The 21846-nt window shown below is 38.5% G+C and overlaps 1 protein-coding gene across 4 annotated transcripts in view; it reads right to left on the bottom strand.

Annotated features, from left to right (window-relative positions):
- Positions 1 to 21846, bottom strand: part of RB1CC1 (RB1 inducible coiled-coil 1) — a 165688-nt gene that overhangs the window by 7253 nt on the left and 136589 nt on the right. For 3 of the 4 annotated variants that reach the window (XM_084620270.1, XM_084620273.1, XM_084620272.1), the window contains 2 exons: positions 6241 to 6299; positions 1249 to 1385 (listed from right to left, as the gene is read on the bottom strand). In XM_084620270.1, the coding sequence (XP_084476396.1) occupies positions 1249 to 1385; positions 6241 to 6299 (196 nt within the window). The remainder of the gene's footprint in view (positions 1 to 1248; positions 1386 to 6240; positions 6300 to 21846) is intronic. The other variant, XM_084620271.1, reaches the window with a different exon arrangement.

Raw genomic sequence — 21846 nt, 5'->3', positions numbered from 1 at the left:
GAAGCAGAGCAGGGCATTGCGTTCAGGAGAGGAGGCAGAGCAGAGGTGAGCTGGGGCCAGGCGTGGGGCGGGGAGCTGCTGGTGGGTGCTCTATATCCACTAAATTTTCCCCTTGGGTGCTCCAGGACTGGAGCACCCATGGAGTCGGCGCCTAAGGCACCACTTTGGGCCTGTTAAATTTAGAAGCCCTTTTAGAACCGGTTGTCCCTTGCAGAACAACTGGTTCTAAAAGGGCTTCTAAATTTAACAACTGGTTCTAGCGAACCGGTGTGAACCGGCTCCAGCTCACCACTGGACTTCACATGCACGGTGTCTGCGAGGTCATAATGCTCTACAAAATGGCATCCTCTGCACAGCGTGACCTCATCTACCATATGTACCAGGCATGCTGTGCTCTTCAAAATGGTGGCTTCCATGCTGTCTGAGGCCCACAAGGAAATAATTCACTAAAATGGGTCGTGCTGGCAAAAAGTTTGGGAACCCTTGCTCTAAAGCAAACATTTTCCTGTAAGAAAATTTGAGCCCTGCTGAACTTCATCTATGTCGGGTTGAGAAACAGCAGCAAAAGTAGGCATTTAAAAATCATGAAATAAAAAGTTATGGTTTCCAGTTCTCTCACACTGAACATATAGATCCATAAAATTCCATCCATGCTACAGGGGATTTCTTTGCCTGGAGGGAAAATACCTTTAAAATAAAACTGAGTCCTTGGTTTTTTTTTAAAAAGTCAATTCCTTCTACAGCACAGGTGGAAGTTCAAGCCTCTGCAATGGGCTCACACCTCAAATTTGTAAATGGCAGCACAAAAACAGACCTACACAGCCATCATCAATACTTTGTAGTTATTTTAGAACCATAAATAGTAACATGACTAAGCCAAATGGTAATTTCATATGGTACATGTATGAAATGTGCATGTATGTATGAATAAATATAGTCTGTTTTATAGTATAAATCAAAAAAGGATGAATGCATTTTGCTCTAACTGTCCAAAGTATTCACTTCTGGGACAAAACGTAATATGGAAAAGTGCTGCCCAAAAAAAACCTTTCAGAAAATTACTGAATGAGGCTAAAATGAAAAACTCAATGCAAGATTAACTACAACTTTTGCTACAAATATACATTATGTCTATAGCTAAAACATACATCTATATATGTAATTATTAAAGAGCTGTTAGAAAAATAAGGATATAAGATCATGTTACGTGCCTCAGAACATTATGCCACAGAGTTATCTGACACTTACCACACTCACCTGGCTTCAGATCCAGCGCAGCAAGAGACTCTGAATGTAAGAAATACAATGTTGGACTGACAGTAAATAATACATAGTTGTCATGGCGTTCGTCCAAGATAATGAGAACCAAATCGCCAACCTGAAAACTAGATAAAGTAAGAATACTTAACAGCAAAATATAAAAATATAGTATTGAATATTTACACTGATTACTAAAGCACTTTTTTCAAGCATTACACAGACCTACTTATCATTGTCTGAAACACACTTTAGAATTTATGCATATCTGTACATTATGTAATGCCCAATAATTATTAGGTTTCCTATGAGGACAGTGTTAATTCCTCTTGGTTTTTTAAAAAAAATGTTTTGGCGCCTCTTTTTTCTCCTAACAATGTGCTTCAAACAAATTTTTCTGCACGAAGTTACACATAAGTAACTGTGATGCTTCCCAGAGCTACCCAGGGCTGTGAGGCACCTTGCCACCACCTGCTATAAGCATGACGTAGTCTTGTCTGTTCCTGCTGTGGATCAGCTCCTTAACTCCACCAGCCTCTGGCAACACAAGCACTACTTTCCGGGCTTCTGCAGGCCTCCTTCTTTCTATACTGGTTAGCAATAGGCACAAACCAACCTTTGACCATCCCTCTGGAGAGATCAGCCTCTGTTACACGGACCATGCACTGAACTCTCAGGTCATCCTCTACTCACAAAGGAACAGCACAAACCAGCTTACACAATTCAACTCAGGATTGCTACTCTGCTTAACACACAGCATTTAGATATATTATAGTGAAGGCAAGAATAAGCTTATAATCAAATGATAGTAAGAAACAATAATGGAAAAATGATTACATATAAAACAAAATCATAACACGCTTTCTAGAGCTTAAACTTAACTCACAAGACCTACAGGATAGCTTATCTCAAGCCCTTTTCCCAGTTTTTTCAACCAGGATGACTGAGATCCCCCTTTCACAAAATCTAATCTGCTGGCAGCTTGTCTTCAAAGACTGAAGGATGCCAAGGTGTGTCTCTGCCCCTTCAGATATATCACAGCAGACCTTTGATCTTCACCTGAAAACAGGGTGTTCCACCTTTCTGCTGTTTACCTCTTCCTGTGTATTACTTCTGAAATCTCCAAAACTCTTCATTAGCAGTTGATTCAGCGCTTGTCCACACCTAAAATGAAGCTGTGCCACTGTAGCGCTTTACTGAAGACACTACCTAAACTGATGGGAGGGGTTCTCCTGTTGATATAGGTATTCCACCTCCCTGAGAAGCGGTAGCTAGGTCAGCGGGAGAATTCTACAGCGGGGGTCAGTTTAATTGCATCGCTCAGAGGTGTGGATTTTTCACATCCCTATGTGACGCAGCTATACCAACCTAATTTCCTAGTATTGATCAGGCCTCAATATGTTAATAAACTTCTGCTGTAGGACACACCGTATACAATAGTCCACCAGGAAGATAAGTATCTTCTACCTCTTGTCTGGAGAAGTTCGGCTCAAGGTGCACTACATTTGAGTGACCTGCCTTTAACTACAAGACTTAGAGAACATAATTCTCAGCACATACACATAATTCCTCACATATTGTCATGCAAAGATTATGATGACTAGTGTAACACAGGCATTTATTAGAAACCTTACATGACATTCTTTTGGGGAACTGAGGGGATACTTATCATAGAATCATAGAATATCAGGGTTGGAAGGGTCCTCAGGAGATCATCTAGTCCAACCCCCTGCTCAAAGCAGGGCCAATCCCCAATTTTTGCCCCAGATCCCTAAATGGCCCCCTCAAGGATTGAACTCACAACCCTAGGTTTAGCAGGCCAATGCTCAAACCACTGAGCTATCTCTCCCCCTTGAACCCCTATGTAGCCCTGTGCCCTCTGCCAGTTGGCAACAAGAGGTCCTTGGGCCACAGCAATACATTGTTGGGGGTGGGAAATATCTCTGAGCTGTAACAGCTAATTTAGACCTCATCGTTTTGTATGTGTAGTTGGGATTATGGTTTCCAGTGTGCATTACTTTGCATTTATCAACACTGAATTACATCTGCCATTTTGTTGCCCAGTCACCCTTTTTTTTTTTTTTTTTGAAGATCCCTTCGTAACTCTTCGCGGTCTGCTTTGGACTTAACTATCTTAAGCAATTTTGTATCGTCTACAAACTTTGCAACCTCACTGTTTACTCCCATTTCCAGATGATTTATGTATATGTTGAGCAGCACTGGTCCCAGTACAGATCCTTGGGGGACCCTAATATTTACTTCTTTCCACTGAGAAAACTGACCACTTATTCCAAGTCTTTGTTATCTATCTTTTAATGAGATACTGATCCATGAGAGGATCTTCCCTCTTATGTCATGACTCCTTTTGCTTAAGAGCCTTTGGTGAGGGACCTTGTCAACGCTTTCTGCAAGTCCCAAATACACTATATCCACTGGATCACCCTTGTCCTTTCACTGTTTTTTTTTTTTAAATTTGGGTATACATATAGTTTGAGCCTCTATTATGGTGTTTTTAAAAACTTTCCATGCAGCTTGCTTTTAATTTCCATTTAACTAATCTACTCATTTGCATATAGTTCCCCTTTTTGAAGTTAAATGCTACTGTGGTAGGTTTCTCTGGTATCTTTCCCCCTATGAGCATGTTAAATTTTATTACATGATGGTTGCTATTACCAAGTGGTTCAGCTATATTCACCTCTTGGACCAGATCATGAGCACACCTTAGGACTAAATCAAGAATTGCCTCCCCCTTTGTGGGATCCAGGACAAGCTTGTTCAAGAAGCAGTCCTTAATGGTGTCTAGGTTTCAGAGTAGCAGCCGTGTTAGTCTGTATCCGCAAAAAGAACAGGAGTACTTGTGGCACCTTAGAGAATTTGTTAGTCTCTAATGGTGTCTAGAAATTTTATCTCTGCATTTGGTCCTGAGATGACATGTACCCAATCAATTTGGAGGTAGCTGATATCACCCATTATTATTGGGGTTTCTATTTTTATAGTCTCGCTAATCTCCCTGAGTATTTCACAATCACCATCATGATCCTGGTCAGGTGGTCACTAGTATATTCCTACTGCTATACTCTTATTCTTCAAGCATGGAATTTCTATCCATAGAGATTCAATGGTACTGTGAGTCATTTAAGATTTTTACTAAATTTGACTCTATGCTTTGTTTCACATATAATGCCATTCCTCCAACAGCATGACCTACTCTATCATTCCTATGTATTTTGTACCCTGGTATTACTGTGTCCCTTTGCTTAGCATCTTCTCACCAAGTTACTGTGATGCCTGTTATATCAACATCCTCATTTAATACCAGGCACTTTAATTCATGTTCCTGCTTAAAACTGAAAACTCTGTCTCATGCTTTTCCTTAGATGATAAAAGATTGTATGGACCTCTTTTGAGACATACATTTACAAATGTTTTGCAATCAAATGCAAGCATCTTCTAATGTAAAAACTTCCTAATGTCGTTGCTATGTTAAATGCAAGATGCTTTATGGACCATTATGGAACTAAATGACACTGCTATAACTGCACAGCAATGAGTACAGGATATTTATATTAATTGGGGACTTAAGTTATTTAGTTAAGCAATTTCCTTTCCAAACTCAGAAAGACAAGGACTTTTAAGAAGAGCAGTCAATGCCTTCTTGGATGGCTATTTAATTTTGAAGACCCTCTTTAACAATTAAGTTTAAAAAGAACTATTTTAAGAACTGGAAAACTTATCTCTAATATAAGGATGTATAAGCCCATCTGAAACCAAATTTCAGTTCCTATTAAGCTCTGATGGAACTCAAGCGATATTTAAGAAAATGGATGGAATAAAAGAAATAGTTAAAACTCTATCAGATGCTGAAAATTTCCTGCCACAAGAACAAAGACAATTAAATGTACACTACATATGAATTAACAGACTACATGTCACGAGCTGAAGATATTACTAAGACCAACCCATGAGCCAGTGAAAGGACAACCGCAGATATGAATCCTGATATGAAGCCTGAAAGAGGTATTTTTCTCCTTCCAAGGAATCAGAAGAAAGAGCGGGATAAAGCTTCTCTGAACTGAGGAAGCAAACTAGCAACACTCCCTGCTCCTATCTTTCAACTCCATAAACCCTCTCAATGCAGCCTCTCATCTCTGCTCATTGTCTCTATAAAACAGCCACAGAGCTACATCAAGAAGCAACTTTCCAGTTCAGATCCAACATCTCTCAGACCTTCCTTTACTTAATAATTATAATAGTCATAGTTAATTGCAATTATCTTGCTTGTTCTTAATCATGATAGAATTACTTGGCACTCAACTGGAAACACCCCTTTCTACCTCACATTATTATAAATAACAATACGAACTCGGATTATTAGAAGTGGGTACTAACGCACAGAATAAGATACCTTAAAGGAAAGGACGACCCTGCTGTAAACATCAACAGTGAAATCTGAAGTCAATAGCAAAAAGCCCATTGGGTCCAGGATTTGCCCCCAACAAATTTTAACAGCACCTAACCAGTTACCCATGATACACATCTCTTTGAAAAAAGGCATCTTCACAAGTAATCTTAGGAATTCACATGATATATTTTTAGCAGAGTTATTCTGAATGGAGTAATTATTTCTTGGACATAAAATCATAGCTGAAATCCCCAACTAGATTTATCATTATAGAAAAGCCATGAAATGAGAATGAATCCAAATTATGGTGATGATGTTATACAAATCATTTAAAAATACATTTATAGCCTCGTGGACCATGTATTGAAAGCTTGATTGTAAAAGAATATAAAGAATCAAATTTAATAAAGATTTATTACTAAGGAAATTCACTGTAGTCTCAGATATGAATTTGAGGTTAAGATGCTGAAAAGAATTACTACACATTACCTCCACATACTTTACCTGTACATTTGTTATTGAAGACATAAAATTTATTGAGCCATATCAAGAACAAAATGTGAGAATAAAATTATACTTACTCTCGGATAGCTATTTTTTCAGAATGTCTTGAAGACACTGAAGACATGCTTTGGGACATCTAGAAAAATGATGAAAGAGCAAACAACTATAAAATATTGGCAGCATACATTGTAGATAGAGGACAATTAAGATTGATTTAATTTATATATGAACCATGACAAAAATATTAAAACTAACACATGTTCTTATTACCATCTTGACCATTTTGCTTGTGTGTATACTTTCCCTTTTCTTGTATTTTGCTTTGGTCCTTTTAAAATGTAAGCTTTTTGGGACAGGGATTGAAACACAGCACATTTCAGGTGCTTCCGTAATATAAAAATTATAGTAAGAATAATAATTACAGTAAATTAAATTTTTATTTTGTATGGCCTCTCAACACGAATAGCCCAAAACACTTTAAAGAGTTAATATCAGAGTGAAAGAAAACTTAAGTGGTAGAAAAAGATGATATTTTTAGATGAGATAAAAATAAGCAGAGCATCACTAAGGCATAAGAAAACTACTGCATATGGAAGGCAGTTGAACAGACAGTTACTTTTATACTAACCGTGGTGGGACTGTGTGAAGGGTCAGAGAACTTGACAAAGCTAGACAAGAGAAAGGAGCAAGGAAGAGGATAAAGTTTATGGAAGGTTTTAAAAACAATCAGGACAATTTTGGAGTAGAACCTGCAATAATTAGTGAGCAAATGAAGTGTTTAATGATTGGGCACAACATAAATCAAACTACCTGTATGTGTGAGAAAGTGGGCGAAAGCATTTAACACATGCTGGTGCAGGTAGGATAAGACTGTGGAGACCAGGCTGAAAGAAGTTGAAGACAAGGATGAAAGTTTCAGCAGAGGTGCAAGTGATGCAGCAATGTTGCAGAAGATGCGGAAGGCATATTAGCAAACAAAGGAGATGAAAAAGTTCAGGTTCAAGAATTTATACTCAGTCCTGTGGACAGTGGAGGGAAATACCTCATTTGAGAAATTCTATGACGTTTTGTTTTTCAGGGTAACTCCTCTTGCCCAAAGGAGTATACCAAAAAGTACCTCACAGTACCACAATTTTACCTACAAGAAATTAAGGGCAATTCATTGCACTGCTTTTCAATATTTTTAAAAATAAATATAAATACATCAGCTTCAATCTCGCTGAATTTGAGCTCCTCATTTGAAAATGTACTTTTTCACCTCAATGACCACACCTCAAAAGGTATTTTTGCTCCGTTGTTTAACTGTGCAGTAGGTGTACTTTTAAATGTATTGAAAGTATTCAAGTGCATAAAAACGTTTTTCAATAAGATAGAGCTGCACACATGTTCAAACTGATTAACAAAAACACTGAACATATGAAAATACTTAGGAAAAAAAAGAAAAGAAATGTGAAGGCCAGATTTAAATATGGCTATCTATAACTTTATGCAACCGGCATATACATTTTAAGCCAAATCCAATAATCACCTACTTTTGACAACAATCCTAGGACTAGGTTACTGTGAGAAGGAACCCTTAGTAGCTACATACCCCATTGAGGGGAAAAAGGATTAATCTCCTCAAATATTAACAGGTTTTCATAAGTTAAACCTGATAAGTTTCATAAGTTTTCATAAGTTAAATACATAAAGTGTATTTATTCTCTGAGAAATTACTTCTGTGCTGCAGATTTGTGTCTTGATTCATTAGCACAAGTGCCAAACAGAAAGGTTGCTTCCTCTTTTCCCATCCTATATTTTGGAAAACTTCTAGGACAGTTTTACTTTGTGTAATGACCCATCCACTCCCAGTCTTTATTCAAGCCTAATTTAACGGCGTCCAGTTTGCAAATTAAAAAGTAAAACTATTTCCCCATGCTTTTTTTCCCCCTACTGTTACTCACACCTTCTTGTCAACTGTTGGAAATGGGCCATCCTGATATCACTACAAAAAGTTTTTTTTGCTTTTGTCATTTTTCTCCTGCTGATAATAGCTCATCTTAACTGATCACTCTCATTATAGTGGGTATGGCAACACCCATTTTTTCATGTTCTCTGTGTGTGTGTATATATTTATATCTTCCTACTGTATTTTCCACTGCATGCATCCGATGAAGTCGTTTTAGCCCACGAAAGCTTATGCTCAAATAAATTTGTTAGTCTCCAAGGTGCCACAAGTCCTCCTCGCTCTTTTTGCTGATACAGACTAACATGGCTACCACTCTGAAACCTGCATTGTGAATGACTTCTTTCCCAACTACTTATTCTCTTTCCTCATTCCCACCCGCAAAATAAAGAAAAGCCTTTCTGCCAAAGAAGTAAATTTCAGAGAAAAAACAAAAAGAAAGCCTTAGAAGAAGCCATTTTCAACTCCGCAAATGTACATAATGAAAAGCTCAGATCTATGTACTTTAAAAACAGCTTGTCTTAGAAAGATGTGTAACTGTCTTGTCGATGCAGGCACTCGCACGCTACATTTAAGATACAATTTTCAAAGGTGCCTAAAGGTTTAAGTCTCCCAGCTCCTACTAATATTCAATGGGAGCTGGCTGCCTAACTTCTTTGCATCCCTCCCTTTTGCCCAGCCTCAAATGACAGCTAAACTCAACACCTTGCGGAGTGTTGTCAAATGGCCAGACACAGAGAACTGAGACTGGATGTAATAGTTCCCTATGACAGAGAGGTGTTCTAAGGTTTAATTAAGGTGAAACGTAATTGCAAATCATTATCACAGTTCACCTGAGAACCACAGTAGTTAATTCTTACTAATACTTTTCTGTACTACTGAATAAACAAACTGTCTTGTACAGCTAAGTAACTGGTTGCAGGTTTATTTTAGAAAACTAAAGAAGAACAGACTTCTGAATGCTGAGCCACACTCAATACTATGAGAAATGAAATATTTTAATCAATACTTTAAGTTCCATATTGCTCAGGTTAATAATAGTCCCTTTCAGAGTCAACCCAAAGTAAGCACTGATTATGGCTGAATAGTTTTAATATATTTCTCTTGCGGTGTGTATTTTATATTTAATATGAAAGCAAATGGAAATACCCTACGGATTCTCAGATACATGCTTTCTTTAGTCTCAAGTATATATTGTAGAATCAGCCTGCTAGTATCATTACATGAGATACTGCAAAACCTTAATAAGACAGTAACAAGCTAATGTTAGGTTGTTTTTTTTTTTATTAAGTAACTTTGCATGATATTTCATAATAATTAGAAGATGAAAAAGTCTATTATAGGATGCACATAGAACTCAACTAGCAAGTTTACACTTCTTTTTTCTAGACTGGTTTTGGTCTAAAAGAAAACAACATATTTCATAAAAAACATGATCTATAAAAACTCTACTTTTGTAAGCATCATAATCTTCTGCATTCTTGAAGACAGTAGATATTTCCCATTTCCTCTGCTAGAATAGCATTCCTAATTTCCTCTCACTCCACCTTTAGAGAGTCAACTGATGGGCCATTTCCTCACCATCCCCTATTCAACTGCATAGGGAGTAGGAAGGAGAAACTTCAAGAAGTAGCTCTTCCCCTGGCCTTCACCTTGAACCATGGAACTTTCCACCCCTAGAACCTATGTGGGGAAGGATGGAGGTAATCAACGCTCTAAGGCTTTCCTGTGCACCAATAATTTAAGCAGAGAGGGGAAAGAAAAGGGTAGAAGGATAGAAGGATTCTTCTATCCTTGAGGACAGAAGAATTCGTTAGTATGAGAAGAATCCTATAGGTATGCTCCCCTTGCAATCAAGAGTACTGGTACCGAGCAATCAACCCATAACTTTCTCCTACCTTCATGGTTTATTGATGAATGCTTGTGTGATAGAGGACTAGAAAGACTTAGAAGTATTGACCACAAAAAGGTGATTTGAGGGATGGGGAAGAGTCACACATCTTTGGAAATGTGAAATATAACCAAATGAATGAGAGCAAAGAACATGATGGGGGGGGGGGGTGGAAGTTGGGAGCAAATGCAGATAGAAAGAGAAAGAGATGCATCAGAATACTTGAAATGAAAAGAAAGCGTGATTGAAGGGAAAAGGATAGGGAGGAAGAAAAAAGTCAATATAAAAGTTGTATTAAAAATATTTAAAGTTGAATGACATTTAGTAAATTGTAAATAATGTCTGTCTGCATATATGAGGAATGGAGTGATCTTCCTGCCTCTGGTGGATATTACCCTCTACAGATTCTAGTGAAGCATACAAGCAAGGATGACTTAAGAGTATTTTTAATAATACCGTCTCTTCAGGCATCGAGGGTGTCCCCCTCCTTCACTGGTGATTTCAATCTCTTCCAGAAACTCAGAAATGACAAAAACAGAGATGCGAATCCAAAGGGAAAGATAAGGGAAAGACTCTCAGAAAAAGAACCTTGAGTGAAAAACAAAGGAAGAGAGGAACTGGCTTTTTACTCTACAGAAGTTCTCATGGGGGAAAATCACACAGGTCCCTCAGGGGAAGCCTCTCTCATTGAGACCAGTCTGTTGTTAAGGACTTTTATGTCTATTTTTTCCAAATTCACCCTCCTCAGTGATAACCCACCTCAAATTACGTTCTTGCACCTGGGTCCTGACCCAGTTCAACACTAATACTATTTATATTTTCCATTTCTGGTTAGCTACCTAACCCAACAAGCTTTGCTCACACACCTGCCAATGACAAAAGGGAGTCATTTCTCTGCAATTGGCAGATGCTTCACAAAGCCTGCTTGGCTGTAAATGCTGCATAAAAGATCTCCAGCTGCACAAAGCAGAGGTAGGATTTTTAAGGAAGCCTCAAACTTATTCTTCACAGGGAAGTCCACTAACATTCCATGACAAAGCTCTTATGGGCACTGGATTTTCACTTGCTTCAAGATACAACTTTTCATTTCCAACAAGAAAATAGACTGAAATACTAAATATTTAAACATTTTTATTATTTCACACTAAGAAAAATTCATAAATACCATAACTATCAGCTCTAAGAAGCACTTTTCAGCTTCTCTCTAGATTGCACAACCCAGGTTTTATTGACCTTCAAAGCAATCCAGGTTCCCTCTCTCTACTTTATGTTTTTCATACGTCAATATATATATTTATATATATTACAATAGCTGCACTAAATATGATACAATGTTTGTAGTTCATAGTACTACACATTATATAAGGCCAGGAAAATAAAAGTATTTAACTTGTTCCCATTACTGAAGAAAGGTGATAACCTCTTCACAGTTAAAGCTACATGAATAACTTTCCATTATAAGCCTGATTTTGACTCACAGTTCACCAAAACTAAATGAATTCACAGTAAGTTTCTGAAATTTCCTTCTCAGAAGAAACTTTCTTCGGACAGCCTGGGGTGAATGTGGGAGGAGGGGTCAAGCCATTTGTCAAATGACAGATAAGTCAGTTTGCCAAATTGCCAAAAAACTGCTCCAAATTCTTAATGCTTTGGATCATAGCTCTTAAACACAGATTGGCTAGGGAACTCCCAATTATTTTATTAGTACATTCACAGCAAAAACATATCAACTAATCTCAAGGAAGCAGGTATGGGAAGAATAAGTACTTTTACCAATGTTAAAGTTTGTCTCCAACTATTTTAGAACAGTCGTAGAAGCTCTGTAATTTGGAGGAGGAATCTGAAATCCCTAGGGTCAAAGAGATGTATTTTCTTGTTCCTCTCAAAAAAGTCAGCCAGATTTAGCCAAGTTCTAAACGTTACAGAAAATCGCCATTTGCACATATGCAAAAGAACCTTTTACACTTGCCCCTAAATTTTCCAGTCACACTACCAATCCCTCACCGCAGAACAGCCTTTTGGGCTAGGAACTAAACTTGGCTAATAGTGAATTTCTTTCCCCGAGTGGTATTTCTGTGCCCTTCTTAACACTTCCTGAACAAAGCCTTATATCTCTATGCTAGGCCACAACATACTATCAGTGTCTGCATTTTGCATGAGGTAACAAAGTCTTACGTCTTTTCTGGCAGAGGTGGGACTAGGACCCAGATCTTTCATAGGGCATGTCCATGTCAAATCAACTTAGCCAAACTCCCTTTGTGTTATATTTGTATTACCTAAAATCATCACTGATGAAGTTTGCAGATGATTAGTAATAATAGTGATCTGAAACACTTGGTAAGTGGGGTACAAGTGAACAATACGCATGTTAATACAGACAAATGTAAGTTTCTACATCTAGGGACAAAGAATGTAGGCCATGCTTACATGATGGGAAGCAGTGACTCTGAAAAAAAAACCTGTGGGAGAAGAGGGGGTCATGGTAGATAATCAGTTGAACATGAGCTTCCAATGTGAGGCTGTGGTCAAAACTGCTAATGCAATTCTTATAAACCAGGAAATCTCAAATAAGGGTAGGGAGTTTACTTTACTTCTGTATTTGGCACTGGTCTGACCACTATTGGAATAGTGTGTCCAGTTCTGGTGTCCACAATTCAAGAGGTTGTTGATAAACTGGACAAGTTCAAGAAGAGCTAGGAGAATGATTAAAATACTCCTTACATAGTGAAAGACCCAATCTGTTTTGTTTAACAAAAAGAAGGGTAAGGAGTTACTTGGTTATAGTCAGGAAGGGTGCAGAAATTTGAAAATGGACTCTTCAATCTAGCAGACGAAGGCATAACAAGATCCAATGGTTGGAGGTTGAAGCTAGACAAATTCAGGCTAGAAACAAGGTACACATTTTTAACTGTGAAGGTTAATTAACCACTGGAAGGATTTATCAATAGTTGAAGTGGATTCTCCTTGACTAGAAACTTTTCAATTAAGATTGGATGTTTTTCTAAAACGTATGCTCTAATTCAAATAGGAATTAATTCAGGGAAATCCTATGGCCTGTGTCATACATGAAGGCAGAGCAGATGATCACAGCGTTCTCTTCTGGCCTTATAAGCAACACTTTAACCACTACTGAACACTTCCTTTACTGAGCCAGAAACAGAACTTAGGAATGTTGAATCCCAACAGTATAATGCCATCTCGAAAAATTGTTCAAGACACTGGCAAAGTTTGTGACATTATCTATTACTGCTACCAGTTATTTCTTTAATTGCAGTGGTACTAGAGGTCTGTGCCATATATACTGGGGAACCATAACAACGGACTGCCTTTTTTAAAAAAATTAAATAGCTGTGTTCTAGTAAGGTTGTCCTAAGTAACTGATTCCTTTCCCTAGTGCTCATCCATCTTCTGGTTGGCACCAGAATTGCTCCGTATGCCTGCATAGGTGTTAAAACAGCTACTGTCTCCTTATTTGCCAAAACCACTTCTACAGTGCAGTTATACATTCTAATACAAATATATATGGCATGTTGAAAATTTGGTGACACAATACAATAAGCTAAAATAAATTAAAAAACACTGTACTTATTGCATTAGATAGTTCCATAATTAAATTTATACCTTCCTTTTTAATGTATTCAAAGTAGTCACATAATTCCCAGTTTACTGCAGTAACTAGAATTAGACACCTTCCAACAAAATTAGAGTCCAGCTTGCCACAGAATAAACATGGTATTGCTTATACTGTTATGTACATTTTTTATTATTTAAAATTTGCCTTTTAATTTAACTAGGTGACCTTATTAAAGGTACAAGGGAGTGTCTAGAGCAGTGGTGGCCTGCGGGCTGCAGGCTACACGTGGCCTGTCAGGGTAATCCACTGGCGGGCTGCCAGACTGTTTACATTTGCACAGCTGCCTGCAGCTCCCAGTAGTCATGGTTCACTGCTCCTGGCCAATGGGGGCTGCAGAAAGTGGCGCAGGCTCCCATCGGCTGGGAACGGCAAACCTTGGCCACTGGGAGATGCGGCAGCCGTGCAAATGTAAACAAACTGTCTGGCAGCCCACAAGTGGATTACCCTGACGGGCCACATGTGGCCCGCGGGCCGCAGGCTGCCCACCACTGATCTAGAGGGTCTCTAAATGGCCTCTATCCTGCAAACATTTACATATGCAAGCAGTCCCACTGTGTTTACCAGTACTACTCACATGTTGTGTAAGTATTCACATGATAGGAACCTAACTCATTAGTCAGTAGACAAGTATGATGTATCCTATCAACAGCCTCCTCTTTAAAAAAAAGAACAAAACCAGTATCCGTACTCTTTGCAAGTACGGAAGCCCCTTCATGACTAATTTCTCACATCACTCTTCTCCAAACTTTCTATTTCTGCACTTACTTTAAGATGAAGAGACCAAAGCTGAAAGCAGTGGAAAATACGCAAGCACTGAACTTTTAATAATGACATTTCCGGCATCATTCTCTTATACAGTCTAAAATCAGATTAATTTTGAGCACTGCTATACATGGGAGACAATGTCACCTATGAATCATCCACAATGCACAAATAAGTCTTTTTTCCCCCTGAAAGTTCACAACTAATTTGGAACCTATCAAATGTGTAAAAGTAGCTTAAACTGTTCTTCCCAGTTTGCCAAACTTGAAATATCTTGCAGAATTTGCAGTACTTGAGAAAGTTATCTAGTTATCTTCAGATTTGTAAAGCCAAAGTCTTACATTTCTTGGTCTTTTATATATGTAACATTTTATTCCTGTTTTAGTTTTAACATTTTCATATTTTAACAGTTTTCAGAAAATTTTAACCCTGTTAAGATAATTACTTAATTTTTGTTTTAAAACTGCTCAACATAGAGCAGGTTGACCACCACTGCTCTAGACACTCCACTGAACCTTTAATAAAGTCACCTGGTTTGTTTTAAAACTTCTTAATGCTGACAGACCCCAGTTGTCTGCAGGTGGGATTGAATCTGGGACCTCTGAAGCTTAGTGCATGAGTCTCTACTCCATGTTTAGCTAAGGCTGTAGCTCATTAATCTCTAAGTGGTCTAGGTGTCACTAGAGAGGGACAGAACACCACACCCAGCAGTCATGGGTTACAACAGCACTTCTAATATATCCTTGTGAGATTCATAAGCTAGACAAACAGTCTGACAACCTTTCAATAGAAAGAAATAAACGTTTCTTATTGCCCAGTGTTTCCAAAGATTTAAAATAACACTACCATTCTCTTTTGCCTTTATTGGTAATGTGAAAAATAATTAAAAATTACAATAGTATCATTTCTTAAAAGGAGCACCTTCAGGTATTTATTTTGCTGCTGCTAGGGTAGACCCATACATTAACTTTAGTGAAAAGTGAAGTATTTAGTGTGTACATTATATATTATACGTAATACTTTAAATGTATGAATTCTCTATCTTAATGCAACAGCATCCAAGCAAAGAGGAGCATTAAAACATTACTGCAAACCCAGGTTTTACAAACAGATCAAGAAAAACATACTTTCCAGGTTTGTGCCTCTTGCAATTCAGGCAGAGAAGAACAATGGGAGGCAAACACTGAAGTAATTATTTTGTAAGAAACTTAGTTTGAAATGTAAGCATGTTCCCACCATCAACTCTGGCATAGTATCATATAGGCTCTCCAGTTTCTGTACCAGTGTGAAGCCGAGTAATAACATAACAGCCAGCATGATTTCCTAAAATAACAACTCTCAAATAAATCAACATGTCCTTTTTCAATATCTTTATATTTTTTATCTGTAAATTGATACTTGTGCTTACATGCATTAACCTCGGTTTACTACTTAGTTACCATTAATTCACAGAGCTCATTTTTTGGCAGATGGCATAAAGGTTGGGAGCTATAGAGTTTCTACAGAGAAATTTCTGAAGTGGTGTACCAGGAATAGAACTAGTTGAAAAAAATTCCATCTAAATGATTGTCTGACAAAAATATCTTTTTCACAGAATTAAAATCTTCTGTGAAAAAAATTCAGTGTTGCTGAAAAATGTTGATTTTCCATCAGGAAAATCAATGTAACAGCTGCTTGCCTGGAAGACTTTTATCAGTTTCACTTTCTGCAAAGTAAAATTGACAAAAGCTTTCCCAGGTGCTCTGACTCCCCAGAAACTCCTCCCCTGCAGAGTACCCTTCCAGCACCATTGGCTCTGGGACAACCCCACCATGCCAGAGGTTCCAGGCTCTCTGCCATGATGCGTCTCACTACTATTGCATTTCAAATAAATAAATAAATAAATAAATAAAAATAGTCATTAGCTTTTCTTAATCACCATTTTTTTTTCCAAATGTCGTTGGGCAAACAAGTTAAAGGAGACTTAAATACATCAAGTATGCATGGGTAGTGCCGCAGAGGAAGACAAAAATGCAAGACAAAGTAATAATTTTCAGATCAGACTAATTTTTTAACTCAAAAAGTATTCTGTAACAAAAACAAGTTTGTAAAGTATGACAAACCTTTGTAACTCTCCTTTGTCCTCACAATAAATCTTACAATTTTCAAATCAAACCAATTTTCCAAGATAAGGTTATAGTGAGATAAACCAGGGTTTTATAATTGAAAGGTGGTTGCAAACCAGTGGTGTATGCAGAAATTAAAATTTGACCCCTTTTGGAGGGACACATTCTGTTGTCCCCCACTCCAGGACCTTGCTCTCCCCCCTCTGCACCTGGTTTCAGGAAGAGCTCGCTGCTCCCCACTGCCCCAGCCCTGAAAGGAGCTAGCTCGCTCTTTCCCCTGCCCCGACCAAAACAGGAGATTGCTCCCCTCTCCCTCCCGCCTCAATTGCAAACTTAACATGAAAAAGCTACCATTTCACCATAATGATACATTTCTGGCTCCTTTACCCTCCAGAAGTTTTGATCAGAGTACATTGTTGGCTATTGATGATCCTGTCAGGTTAAAAAACATGTCTGCACTGCAAGTCATGGGTGAAATTCTGTGCTGGGCATCTATAAGACATCTCTGTCCACTTTCCTGATTCTGGGCTGCTTCAGGGCTAGAGTGGCCTGTGGTATAATTTACTATGAACAGCAGCACTGCCCACAATCTCTGCAGTTCTACATGCTATAGCCCTGTCCTGACATGCCCTTCCACTCCCAGAAACCCACTCCAGTAAGTCTCCCTATGCCAGGACTTGCAAGGAGGCCTTCAGAGAACACAGTCTGGCTGCATTACTCAAGCCTGGTCTACCCTTAAAAATTAGATTAACCTAGTTATGTTGCTTTTGGCTGTGAAAAATAATGTGCCCTGAGCACAATAGTTAGGTAGACCTAACCTCTGGTGTAGAGGTGGCTAGAGCAACTGAAATCTTCCATTGACCTAGTTACCACTTCTCAGAGAAGTGGATTAACTACATAATTGGAAAAACCCCTTTCATCGATGTAGGAGACATCTACAGCTACAGTGCTCCAGAGGCACAGCTGCAGCACCGTAGTTATGCTGCTATAGTGTAGACATAGCCTCAGTTCCTGTACTGGGGGAATTCTCCTTTGGGGCTGGAACTAATGCCCGGTGGGCTTTTTTACCTGGCATACATGGACAGAAACAGGTGTGAGAATCTCACCCAAACCTTCCAAATCTTAGAATTCTTCCAGGCAGTTAAGTGTGAAATGGTAAACCATTACATGCCTTCTCTTGGGTCTGGAATGAGTTGCAAATGTCCCATGAATGAACCAGCCCTGGTTTTGGCAGTGAGAATAGGAGGTCTGTAGACACCTTGTACAACAGCAAGTATTTGTCAATCTATTTTTAATCTCTCCTGAGCACCAGGATTTAGTTCAGGCAAGCCTCTTGCAGCATGCAATCAGTAAAAGAGAATTATATATTTATATTTTGCTTTTTTGGTCAGCCTGTTTCATATTTGTTAGATTGAACCACTAGTTTGTTCCCTAGAAAAGGAAACAGTCTCCTCAGCTGTTCAATCCTTGTTAGAGAACATACTTCACAGCTTGCCCAGCCTTCTATCTCAGCCTCACCATTTGCAGGGCTATCACGGACAGGTTATAATGTGAAATTTAGACTTCCTTAAATGACATGATTTCTCAGCAAACTGTGGGTCAATGTTTATGACAAGGTCTCCTAACATATACTTTTATTCATCTGAATTTATTTATATCCACAGATATACCTAAACCATCAAGTAACTTCTGGACTTCTCCACCTCACAAGCATACTTCATACTTACAACACTCTGGCTAGAAAGGCCAGGTAAATATGCAAGTTTTATTTATTTGGAAAAGTAGCTAAATGCAACAAAATATTCCTGTTTTTGTAACTAATAGATATTACTCCTTAGTTCTTCCAGCACCTGTCTTGCAACTATTTTACTGCTACCGGTTTCTAAAACCAAGTGGATATCCCCCCCCCAACCCCCCCAATAAAACTCTGTTAGCTCCAAGTGTTTGGTCACCTTTCCCAATTCCCAGACAGATATTTTTAACTTTATTGATGCACTGATGTAAAATTGGATTAATGCAGTGCTGATTCAGGCCCTTGTGTAATAATGCAGTGCTGATTCAGGCCCTTGTGTAATAACTTTTCATTGAAATGGTGCTCAAAATTGGACATAGGACTGAAAGTCATCTTGTTAACTAGCTCTAGAGTTCTAAGTCACAAGTAATAGGAATAAATTCAATGGGGTATGGATTGTCTTAAGGGATTTGTAATAAGATATGAGGCCTTTCACGAGACTGTAGGTTCCAAATCTGATTCAGCTTACTAGTTACCAAAAATTATTACCCTCTGATGGCTGTTCAGTGACCCATGTGAAATATAACTCATACAGTAGAGCCTCAGAGTTACAAACACTGGAGTTATGAACTGACCAGTCAACGGCACACCTCATTTGGAACCAGAAGTACGCAATCAGGTGGCAGCAGAGATTCTTCCCTCCCACCCAAAAAAACCCCACCCCAAGTACAGTACAGTTGTGACTGGGGTTCTAGTGGGGAGCCAGCTGTGGTCACTCAATTAGGGTGAACTGCAAAGAATGGGGCAATATCCCCAAAAGCTGGTGGATATTCCTGCTTCAACCACCATTCCAGGGGACATGAGTCCATGCTGATGACAGGTTCTGCTCGATAACAATCTAAAGCTGTGTGGACTGAGGCATGTACATCTTCATTATCTGAGTCAGATGCCACCAGCAGAAGGTTGATTGTTTCTTTTTTGATGATTTGGGTTCTGTAGTTTATGCATCAGAGTGTTGTTCTTTTAAGACCTCTGAAAGCATGCACCACACCTCGTCCCTCTCAGATTTTGGAAGGCACTTCAGATTCTTAAACCTTGGATCGAGTGCTGTAGCTATCTTTAGAAATCTCAAATTGGTACCTTCTTTGTGTTTTGTCAAATCTGCAGTGAAAGTGTTCTTAAAATGAACACCATAGTGCTGGGTCATCATCTGAGACTCCTATAACATGAAATACATGGTAGAATGCAGGTAAAACAGAGCAGGGGACACAATTCTCCCCCAAGGAGTTCAGTCACAAATTTAATTAATGCATTATTTTTTTAACATGCATCATCAGCATGGAAGCATGTCCTCTGGAATGGTGGCTGAAGCTTAAAGGGGAATACGAATATTTAGCGTATCTGACATGTAAGTACCTTGCAATGCCAGCTACAAAAGTGCCATGCAAATGCCTGTTCTTTCGGTGACATTGTAAATAAGAAGAGGACAGCATTATCTCCTATAAATGTAAACAAACCTGTTTGTCTTAGTGACTGGCTGAACAAGAAGTAGGACTGAGTGGACTTGTAGGCTCTAAAGTTTTAGATTGTTTTGTTTTTGAGCACACTTATGTAATAAACAAACAAAAATCTACATTTGTAAGCTGCACTTTCACAACAAAGAGATTGTACTATAGTTCTTCTATGAGGTGAATTGAAAAATACTATTTTGTTTATCATTTTTACTGTGCAAATATTTGTAATAAAGATTAATATACTCTTTGATTCCAATTACAGATATTGTAACAGAATACAATATATATGAAAATGTAGAAAACATCCAAAATATTTCATAAATTTCAATTGGTATTCTATTGTTTAATAGTGTGATTAAAACTGTGATTAATTAATCATGATTAATTTTTTTATCGCGATTAATTTTTTTTTAATCACATGAGTTAACTGTGATTAACCGACAATCCCTAAATACAACATACCAACATTGTTATAAACTGGATAGATTCTATCCCCATCTTTGTTGTTGAGAGGAGCTGGCTTTTTAGTATGATACAGTTCCTGTGGTTCCTTCATTCGAGTTGGAGCTTACGTCTGTCAACTTTTGCCTTAGCTTCTAGTTCCTGCAATCTAATATATGCCATTTTTTGTTCATGTTCAAAACACAGGCGTTCTCTTTCAGCAGCTTCTCTTTCCATATCAGCTATTTTTTGTTCATGTTCAAACTGCTGGTTTCTCACTGCAAGCATTTTTGCTGGGTCTGCTTTCTTATCACTGGCAATTAACAGATTTTTCATTTCCTGCTCTGGAGCTTTTTTCTTAAAAGACAACCCCCCCCTGTGAGCACAATTCTTCCAGGATTTTTCTGTTAGGATTTTGATCATGGACCACTCACTGTAACTGATTTTTAACCCTTAAACTCTCCAATATCAAAATTAATTTTTTGACAAGCGTGGGGTTCTGATCCAAAAACCCAATTAACCCGTGGCAATGTGTATCCTGCTGAGTACGCCTCTGTGACCGGGGTCCTAGTGGGGAGCCAGCTGTGGTCACTCAGTTAGGGTGAACTGCAAAGAATGGGGCAGACAATCCCCAAAAAGCTGGTGGATATTCCAATACCTAGATTTAGAATCATAGAATATCAGGGTTGGAAGGGACCCCAGAAGGTCATCTAGTCCAACCCCCTGCTCGAAGCAGGACCAATTCCCAGTTAAATCATCCCAGCCAGGGCTTTGTCAAGCCTGACCTTAAAAACCTCGAAGGAAGGAGATTCTACCACCTCCCTAGGTAACACATTCCAGTGTTTCACCACCCTCTTAGTGAAAAAGTTTTTCCTAATATCCAATCTAAACCTCCCCCACTGCAACTTGAGACCATTACTCCTCGTTCTGTCATCTGCTACCATTGAGAACATTTACCAAGACAGCATAAAACAGCTTATTTATTACCTTACTGGTTACTCAGAAATCCAAACAACACAGTTCCCTTAAAGTGATCCAGCCTCAGGCCTCCATCCAGTACCTAAGTCAAATATGATGATTTCTGAAAATCTTATTTCATCATATAAAAGAAAAGGTTCTACCAATCCCAAAAGGACTGGACACATTACCTCCAAGAAAGAAAAGGAGTAGTTGTGGCACCTTAGAGACTAACAAATTTATTTGAGCATAAGCTTTCGTGAGCTACAGCTCACTTCATCAGAGGCATTCAGGCTTATGCTCAAATAAATTTGTTAGTCTCTAAGGTGCCACAACTACTCCTTTTCTTTTTGTGAATACAGACTAACACGGCTGCTACTCTGAAACCTGTCATTACCTCCCAGGTTACTGAATATTCCAGATCTTACCCAAATACACGCTACAGCCAATTCTTATTAAACTAAAATTTATTAAAAACAAAAGAGAGTATGGTTAAAAGATCAATATACATATAGACATGAGTTCAATTCACTGAGGTGCAGATTCATAGCAAAGATGGTGGGCTTTGTAGTTGCAAAGAGTTCTTTCAGAAATAGTTCACAGGTTACAGTCCAATGTCCAAATAACATATTCAAGTCGTACTAGCGTACCTGGGACCTCAGTCTTGCGACTCAAACTTCCCCAGATGAAGCTTAAGCAGAT

Source organism: Lepidochelys olivacea (genome assembly GCF_965140295.1).
Source record: "Lepidochelys olivacea isolate rLepOli2 genome assembly, chromosome: 2".
Classification (NCBI taxonomy): Eukaryota; Metazoa; Chordata; order Testudines; family Cheloniidae; genus Lepidochelys; species Lepidochelys olivacea.
The sequence above is the reverse complement of the archived record's forward strand: the minus strand, read 5'-3'. Positions and strand labels throughout refer to the sequence as shown.